A 9,959-nucleotide genomic window follows, 5' to 3' on the forward strand; every position below is an offset into this window, starting at 1 on the left:
TGTTCAGTTGTTTTCGGATCATCACATTGAAGCTATTCTAAAAGATGAAGAGAAAGGTGACTAGAGGTTGATCGGATTTTATGGGTTTGCGGATCGAAGTAGGCACAAGGAATCTTGGGAATTACTTAGGAGTCTGGCTAGAAACTCTGCTCTACCATGGGAAATTTTAGGAGACTTTATTTGCATATTGGACCGAAATGAGCAGGTGGGAGGATCGACATACCTGCAGTCACTAATAAATCAATTTGCAAAAATAATTGCATCAACAACACTGATCGAATTACGTATGAAGGGTAGTCCTTATACGTTGGAACACGCCAAGGCATCGAGGTTCTGGATACAGGAAAAATTGGATAAGTTTTTGGATATAATGCATAGTGCAATCATTTTTCTCAGTATGAGGTAACAAATATTGTTGTTGCATACTCATATCATTCACTGATCCTACTGAAGACGTGCGGACGGAAAAGAATGAAACAGAAGGGTAGATTTCATTTTGACAGAGCTTGGCTTCGAGAGGATGAGTTCGACAGATTGGTCTCGATAGTTTGGAAGCAAAATTCGCTAGTTACTGTTCTGTCACGACTGACAATGTGCTGGTCGGCTATAGAAGAATAAGGACGACACTTTAAGCTGCGATTCTCTCGAAAAATCGTGAGATGCAAACAAGTATTGGAACAACTACAAGATTGTATCGATCCTGTGTCAGTAGAAAATTTCGTTAAGGCACACCGAAGTTTGAATGTGTTACTGGAGCAAGATGAAAGTTATTGGTATCAGCGGACAAAGGTGTTTTGGCTAAAAGATGGGGACTTTAATTTGAAATTCTTCCACGTAAGTGTCAATGCGTGGAGACAAGTGAATTTGATTTCGAGTTTAGTTGATGACAATAGGGCAGAGGTTTCTGATGTAGATGGTATGGGTGAAGTGGTGAAGTCATATTTCGAGCAGCTATTTTGGGGAAATGGGGAACTAACTATAAGGCTATAAGTGTGTTGCCAGCAATGGTCACGACTGCTATGAACGATGATTTAACTAAAGCTTTCATGTTTGAAGAATTCAGTTTAGAAGTTAATCAGATGCACCCTGACAAATCTCCAGGGTCGCATGGCTTAAATCTAGTTTTTTTCCAACACTATTGGCATTTAATTAGTAGGGACATTTTTGTTGCTTGCTCTGATTAGCTTAATATGGGTGAATTTCATGCACATCTAAAAGATAATATTGTGAAACTTATTCCTAAATGTGAGAATCCTCGTAGAATGACTGAATTGAGACCTATTTCGCTATGTAATGTGTTGTATAAGATAATTGCTAAGGTCTTGGCCAATAGGCTGAAGGTAATTTTACATGTGGTTATTTCTGAAAGCCAGTCGACATTTGTGCCTGGTAGATCCATAATTGATAGTGTGCAGATAACATTTGAAATAATCCACTATATGAAGAGGAGGAATAGAGGAGCCAAGGCTGAAGTGGCCCTAAAAATTGACATTAGCAAGGCCTATGATAGGGTGGATTGGGGTTTTCTGAAGGTAGCTATGAGCATAATGGCCTTTTGTGCACAATGGATTAAGTGGATTATGTTGTGTGTAAGCATTATTTCATACTCCTTTGCAATTAACTCAGATATTGTTGAGGCCCTAAAGCCAGGGACAAGGCTTCGGCATGGAGATCCACTCTCTCCGTATCTTTTCCTGTTGTGTGTCGAGGTCCTTTCATAATTAATTAGTAGGGTGGAAAGAGAATGGGTTATTAAGGGGTGTCGTATATGCCTTGAGGCGCCTAGTGTTACACATCTTTTCTTTACATATGACAGATTCCTATTTTTTAGTGCAACGGAAGAAGAATGTAGCTGAATGAAGGAACTATTGGCAGAATATGAAAATGTGTCAGGCCAGACAGTTAATTTGAGTAAATTAGGTATTTTTTCCAGCTTGAATGTGAAAGGAGATCTAAGGTCGGCCATCAGTATACCCCTCAAGTTCACGCCCCTCTTAACATGGGTAGGTATTTGGGTCTACCGTCTCTAATTGGTAGATCAAAATGCTCTATTTTTTTGTTCCTGAAGGAGTAACCAGCAAAGCGATTGAACAATTGGAATTTTCGCTTTCTGTCTACTGCAGGAAAGGAAGTCCTTCTAAAGTCTATAGCTCAGGCACTTCCTACATATGAGCACCTTTTGTTGCCAAAATCTATCTATGACGAGCTGTAGAAGATGATGAACTCTTTATGGTGGGTTATGAAGGAGGATGGAAGTAAGCGGGTACATTAGTTTGATTGGAGCCACCTGTGTGGGCGTAAAAGTGGAGGTGGATTGGGTTTTCGGGAACTACGTGAATTCAATATTGCATTATTCGGGAAACAAGGCTGGAAATTGATTGATGAGCCTCATACAATGGTTAGTCCATTGTTTTAAAAATTGAAATATTACCCTAGGGGGACTTTCCTTTCTTCCAAATTATGGACTAATCTTAGTTTTGTTTGGAGGAGTGTGTGGAGCTTAATAGAATTGCTGAAAAGTGGTCTGAGATTAGGGATGTAAATGGGACGGGAACGAGGACTAATATGTGCCCCGTTAGCGGGGACGGTGCGAGGATGGGAAATGGTATCCCCGCCTCGCGGGGATTCCCGACGGATTACCCGTTTAATCCCCGATAACATATTATTAATCATAGAAAATAAAAAATACGCATAGAAAAACTCGAACTTATGATTAATCTGATCCAAATGCTTTACCTCTATTTCACTCTATATCTATTTGTTCATCACATTCTCTTTTTTTCTTTCTTTTTTTCTCTATTATTTTCATTTATTTCTTTTTTCATATATTCTTTTAAACTTTAAATGGGTAAACAGGGATGCCTGCGGGGTCGGGGATTCCCCACGAGGCGGGAATGGGGATGAATTTTATCCCCGTTTGTTTCGCGGGGCGGGTATGGGGATTCCCCGTTTAGTCGAGGAACGGGGATGAGAACTCCAATCCCGGTCCCGCCCCGTCCTGTTTACATCTTTATCTGAGATGGTGCATTGGTTGAGGAGATCAAGTTTCGGCCTATCAGGACATATGGATATGGAGTGTGGATAGGCTCCGTGTCGGCGATATCTGCGAGCGTGACTAATATTCTATATAGTAAAAGAATGAAGAACAAATTGATTGAATGTCTTGATGAGATATTACGAGATAAAAATAGGAAAAATCATCACCTTAAACTGATTCAATTGGATATATAAGGTTATTGTACCAGAATGAATAATTGAATTTGAATACTTGGTGATCATGAAATTCCATCAAGCAAAATGATTATCATCAAGATGAATTTGTGACTAATTCTTATGATTTTTTTTATATGTAACATATTGAATTTATAAAGTTTCTTTATGTGCAACATTAGAAAAGTATTGATTGTAATAGTTTATAGCATAATATATTGATATTGCTTCTATTTTAACATAGATTGTAATTCTTTTGTATCATATATATAATAGTTAATTTTAATTGTAGTTTTTTTTGGTGGAAAAGGGAAAGAAAAAACAAAAAAACCCCACAAACTAACCCGGGATTAGCCTAGGAAAGCTAATCCCCACCAGATCACCCGACAGCAACGAAAAAAGGAAGTCCGGAGGAGAAGAGAAAGTTGAGACTCCCAACATCCTCGCATGGCCCTCAGCAGCAAGGCGGTCTGCCACCCTATTCTGCTCCCTGAACACATGTCCAAAGTTTATGGTATCGAAGGAAGAACACAATCTTTTGATCTCTTTAACTAAGTTTTGGCTACCTAAACACATAGCCTTATTATCAGATATCATTTTGACCGCTTCAAGGTTGTCAGATTCCACGAGCAGCCTTTTCAAACCCAGATTTTTGGCGAGCCTAAGCCCAGAGAAGATCCCCCAGAGCTCAGCAGTAAAGGAAGAACCCACCCCCAGATTATGAGTAAAGCCAGACACCCAAGTACCATCGGCATCTCTCAAAGCCCCTCCAGCTGCAATTCTGTCGTCCACAAGACACGAGCCATCAGTATTTAACTTCACTATCCCTTCACCCGGTCTACTCCATCCAAAAAGATGCTCAACATATCTCTGGCTAGTACTAGATAAATTATCCTCCTTGAAGCTATTAATAATAGTATTAATTTTATTAGATAAGTAATCAAGTAGATTAGGAATAACAATAGCTCCTTCTCCGAAGATATCAGCATTCCTCCACTGCCAAAGCTGGTGACAGACAACGGCAAAGAGGATAGCACCATGCTCCAGCTCAGGCAATAACAAACCATTAACACCATCTATAAACCAATCATGATCAGAATAGGCAAAGAAATCAGATAGCAAATGGACCGGAAGCACTTTCCTCCACACATTTTTACTCTTCGCACAATCCCTAAGAACATGGCAGATGATTTCCGCTTGAACTCTGCATCTACTACAAGTATCTGCCTCCACTAAATGACGTCTTTTCCTTTCTACATTCGTAAGCAACCTATTCTTTGCACCAAGCCACATGAAACTCCTAATGCGATAAGGAACTTTCAAGTCCCAAATATTCTTCCAAGCGACTGAAGGAGGAGCATCCAAATTAAGATTGAAGGCCTCAAAAGCAGATTTGCAAGAATAAGCATCGTTATTCGTAAGGGACCAACATTGACTATCCTCATCTTCATCCTTACTACTAATTTTAACACCTCGAATCTTCAATTATAACATAAATTGTAATTCTTTTGTATCGTAAATATAATATTTAATTTTAATTATAGTTTAATTCAATTTTTGGTTTTTCATTATATTCTAATATATTTCTTAATTAATCTCCTATTTTCTTATTATTGTTTCACAGAATTCCAGTTATAAAAAATATGAAAATGTATTAAAATTATTAAAAAGTACAAATCATTGAATTTTGTAAAAATAAATAAATCATTCACCTTTAATTAAAATTCTATAAAAAAATTAATTTAATTTAATTTGAATTATCAATAAAAAAATATATATTAGTTTCAAATATACCTAATATAATTTTTGTCATAGTATAATATACTTAAAATAAATATATCAATTTCTACCAAAAAAAAAAATAAAAAATAAATATATCAATTTATTTATTTATTTAAATTATATAAAAGTTTCATATCTCGTGTATCGTACGTGTTTTCCACCAAGTATGAAATAATAAAAAAGAAATTCTTAACTTCATCTCCTACCAAACGGCATCCAAAACCACCGAAAAAGGCCAAATCTCTCAGTTTCCTCAACTCCACCTACAATACAATAGAAACATACTATTTACTTTTAAATAAAAATAAAAAAATATTTTCCCCGTAATAATATTATCATTTGAGAATCAGCTCTCTTGCTATCTGATTTGTTATTTTCTGTTTCTCCTATCCCCCTCCCTCCTCTTTCCAAACCCTAACTTCCCGTCCGTAAACCAATTTCCCGGTTTATTAACCGGTCTCCGGTTTCCAACTCAATTTCTGATAACGTCTTATTCTTTTCATTTCACCTCTTTCAGCTTCATCGATCCTTCTATTGCTTCCTCTTTTCAACCTTTTTCTTCACTTGTGGATTTGGAGTTGCGAGATCGGGGATTTAGGATTCGGATTTGGATCGGGGGAATTATGAGTAATCAGAAGAGAAGAAACTTCCAGATAGAGGCGTTTAAGCACCGGGTTGTGGTGGATCCCAAATACGCCGATAAGACATGGAAGATTTTGGAGCATGCTATTCATGAGATTTACAATCATAACGCTAGTGGCCTCAGTTTTGAAGAGCTCTATAGGTTTGCTTCTTTTAATCCATTGGAATTTATTGTTTTTTTTTTATATTATTATTTGTTAATTTTCTTCATGATAAGTGCTTCTTTAGATTTCACACGTTTATTTAAATTGACGATGATTTGAAGTTATCCGTGTGTTGAGGAAGAGATTGCGATTCATTGTCTTATTCTTTTATCTGTTCTATTTTTTATTATGGTTTTTTATTCGTCTGTTAGTTTATTTGTTTCTTTTGCAATTTCAGTTTCACTGTTGTAGGTTAAGTGTGGCTACTTTGATTGGTGAAATTCTATTAGGATCGTATCTTGTAATTTCTTGTTTTCTACTATGCTTGTACTGAAGTTCTTGAAGAATCGACTTACTCAGTTGTTAACTATGATCTAATCATTGCTTTGCATTTCTACAAAAGAGGATATTTTCTGCTGTGTTTTTTCAAATCATTGTATCAACGCCATGTAAAATACTTGTACGGTATTATGAATAGGGATGAATATGTTTCCATATTTTTTTTTTCTTCAGCAGTGTTATTTGCGTACTCATGTCAAACATATAATGATGTCTTCATATTAGCATTGTCTGCCTACAAATTTCTGTTGACTTGTGAAGTTTTACAACTCTAAAAAAGTTCTTTGAAAGCTCAATGGATATGAAGTGGAAAATATAACTTCTCAAACTTCTTTTATTGTTCAATGCCTTTTCCCTTCCACACTCAACTGATGTTAGTTCTCTCATGAGATATTCTAGTTGTTGCATGCACCTGCTATGCTAGAAGTGACATTCTTCTCTGAAGACATTTTCACGATTAGAAGACATTTTGCCTGACCCTTTTTAGGTTTCAGATGCGGATAGCATGTGATTTTATCACACGTAAAGATTATATATAAATAATAGTGAGACATGTGATTCTTCCCTGCCATTGAGGGAGAGAGATGGTGCTTGGGCTTGCCTCTGTTTCAATTTATACTGTTCTAAATTTGTAATAACATGAAAAGTTTACTTATGAGTTTAGCTTCTCACTCTATTTTGTGTTGAAATCATGGCATGTTTTAAAGGTATTGAGAACTGACCAGAGCATTATTCACCTTTTTACGTTGTCTTCTCTTCTATATATAAAGCCATATATTTATTTTACGATGATCTCTAGTGCTATGAATTTTAAGTTGTATGCTAAGGAGGAATTCAGTTGATGTTGTATCAGATTGCACGCCTGCCTTATTCTTTCTGTTGTCTGGTTATCTTCTCAATGATCTGTTCATTTCTGCCCTTCCACAAATCTTTGTTTTTCTCTACTCTAGAGCAAGAAAATGAGGGAAGGAACAAAACTTCCATATAATTGAAGCAGCCGTGTCCCTAATATTACAGTTTTGGTATTCGTTTCAGGAACGCCTATAACATGGTGCTGCACAAATTTGGTGAAAAGTTGTATTCTGGTCTGGTATTAACTATGACTTCACATCTTAAAGAAATATCGAAATCTATTGAGGCAGCTCAGGGTGATTCGTTTTTAGAGGAACTCAACAGAAAGTGGAATGACCATAATAAAGCATTGCAAATGATTAGGGATATATTGATGTACATGGATAGAACATTTATTCCAAGCACACATAAAACCCCTGTTCACGAACTTGGATTGAACTTGTGGAGAGATAATATCATACATTCCAGCAAAATTCAGGCAAGGCTTCTACATACGCTTCTTGAACTAGTTCATAGAGAACGAACTGGTGAAGTTATAGAGCGAGGATTGATGAGGAACATAATCAAGATGCTTATGGATTTAGGCTCCTCAGTTTACCAAGAGGACTTTGAGAAGCCATTTCTGGAGGTTTCAGCTGAGTTTTACAAGGGTGAATCTCAGAAGTTTATTGAATGCTGTGATTGTGGGGAGTATTTGAAGAAGGCTGAGAAGCGCTTGAACGAAGAGATAGAGAGAGTGACCCACTACTTAGATGCTAAGAGTGAAGTTAAGATAACTAGTGTGGTGGAGAAGGAAATGATTGCTAACCATATGCTGAGACTTGTCCATATGGAGAATTCAGGCTTGGTAAATATGCTTCTTGATGATAAATATCAAGACCTTGGAAGAATGTATAACTTGTTCCGACGGGTTCCAAATGGTCTTTTAACAATACGAGAAGTTATGACTTCTCACCTAAGGGAGACAGGTAAGCAACTGGTTACTGATCCAGAAAGGTTGAAGGATCCAGTGGAATTTGTTCAGCGTTTGTTGGATGAAAGAGACAAGTATGATAGCATCATAAGCATGGCATTCAACAATGATAAAACATTTCAGAATGCTTTAAATTCCTCTTTTGAATATTTTATAAATTTGAATACTCGCTCTCCTGAATTCATTTCATTATTTGTGGATGACAAACTTCGGAAGGGTCTAAAGGGAGTAAGTGAGGAGGATGTGGAGGTTATTCTTGACAAGGTGATGATGCTGTTCCGGTACTTGCAGGAGAAGGATGTATTTGAAAAGTATTATAAACAGCATTTGGCTAAGCGGCTGTTGTCAGGAAAAACAGTATCTGATGATGCAGAGAGGAGTTTGATAGTGAAGCTGAAAACTGAATGTGGATATCAATTCACTTCGAAATTAGAAGGTATGTTCACAGATATGAAGACCTCTCAGGATACTATTCAAGGGTTTTATGCAAGCCACCCAGCGCTAGCTGATGGTCCTACATTGGTTGTCCAGGTTTTGACCACAGGATCTTGGCCAACACAGCCTAGTGTTACTTGCAACTTACCTGCTGAAATGTCAGCATTATGTGAGAAGTTCAGGTCATATTACCTTGGAACCCATACTGGGCGGAGACTGTCTTGGCAAACAAACATGGGGACAGCAGACATAAAGGCAACATTCGGAAAGGGTCAGAAACATGAGTTGAATGTGTCTACTTACCAAATGTGTGTGCTTATGCTGTTCAACAATGCTGATCGGCTGAGCTACAAGGAGATTGAACAGGCAACAGAGATTCCAGCTTCAGATCTGAAAAGGTGCTTGCAATCCATGGCCTGTGTGAAAGGAAAAAATGTTCTTCGGAAAGAGCCGATGAGCAAAGACATTGGGGAGGAAGATGCTTTTTTTGTGAATGACAAGTTCACAAGCAAATTCTACAAGGTGAAGATAGGAACGGTTGTTGCACAGAAGGAATCGGAACCTGAAAAGCAGGAGACCCGGCAAAGAGTGGAGGAAGACAGGAAGCCTCAGATTGAAGCAGCAATAGTTAGGATCATGAAATCAAGGAGGGTTCTAGATCATAACAATATAATTGCTGAGGTGACAAAGCAGTTGCAGTCGCGATTTCTGGCGAATCCGACAGAGATTAAGAAACGTATTGAGTCTCTTATTGAAAGAGATTTCTTGGAGAGGGATAGTGTTGATAGAAAATTGTACCGATATCTTGCTTAAAGAGATAATTGAGCATGTTTTCTTCTTCTTCTTCTTCTTGTGGGATGGTTTAATCAAATACCAATTGTTGTCTAGTTCCGGATTTGAATGAAATACCATTTGTTTCCGCTTTCAGTTGAGTTGTCTTTGTTTATTCTGAATTAAAAAGGTTGGTGGATAATTGTTGATTAGGAAAGAATAGATTATAAAAATTTGTAAGACGAGGAGCTTGACTCGATCAGTAGTAAAATGTTGTCTTGATGGAGAAGAGTTGAGTTGCCCTTTATGAGCACTCGAATTGGCTGTAGCCCTATTATATATTACGCAAAGTAATATTTGAAGAAGAATCAGAATTTATCATAGAAGATAAATGAAGAGAAGATATCTCAATAAAGTTTCAGATACCAATTACTGGACCTGGATTGGAGAATGCAAAATTTTAAAACTGCCAGGTCAACAACAATTGCTGAACTACTTGGAACATAAATTAAAATTAATACAACTAATTCAAATATGTCAAGGATTGACAATTCATGTAACATTGGTCTTAAATGGCGTTAAACGATACTTTTCAAGATTCACCTCTAAAAAAAAGTTGGGATAAGGTGTAAAAAAATATTCATAATGTCTAAAATAGTGCAATTTTATTTCTAAAGTTAGCAGCCAAGAAACAATTTTACCTCTAACATTAGTAAGTTCGGTCAATTTTAGACATCGTTAAGAAAAAAAAAATTATTCTGCGTATTCTGCATTAGTTGGTCGTAAAAAACAAATAGCAATTTTATTTTGTA

General features: G+C 36.9%; 1 protein-coding gene across 1 annotated transcript; it reads left to right on the top strand.

Annotated features, from left to right (window-relative positions):
- Positions 1-5,324: 5,324 nt before the first annotated feature.
- LOC136218460 (cullin-3A) lies at positions 5,325-9,303 on the top strand. The gene is made up of 2 exons (XM_066005334.1): positions 5,325-5,776; positions 7,152-9,303. Exons 1-2 carry the CDS (start codon positions 5,616-5,618, stop codon positions 9,187-9,189), a joined length of 2,199 nt encoding a protein of 732 aa, XP_065861406.1. The 5' UTR covers positions 5,325-5,615; the 3' UTR covers positions 9,190-9,303.
- The last annotated feature ends 656 nt before the right edge of the window (positions 9,304-9,959 follow it).

This window comes from Euphorbia lathyris, chromosome 2, assembly GCF_963576675.1.
Source record: "Euphorbia lathyris chromosome 2, ddEupLath1.1, whole genome shotgun sequence".
Taxonomy (NCBI): domain Eukaryota; kingdom Viridiplantae; phylum Streptophyta; class Magnoliopsida; order Malpighiales; family Euphorbiaceae; genus Euphorbia; species Euphorbia lathyris.

Excerpts from the sequence above, each read along its gene's own strand:
- LOC136218460 (XM_066005334.1), top strand. The coding sequence starts at position 5,616 with ATGAGTAATCAGAAGAGAAGAAACTTCCAGATAGAGGCGTTTAAGCAC. Across the intron at positions 5,777-7,151 it reads AGTTTTGAAGAGCTCTATAG|GAACGCCTATAACATGGTGC; the intron begins GTTTGCTTCTTT and ends TATTCGTTTCAG.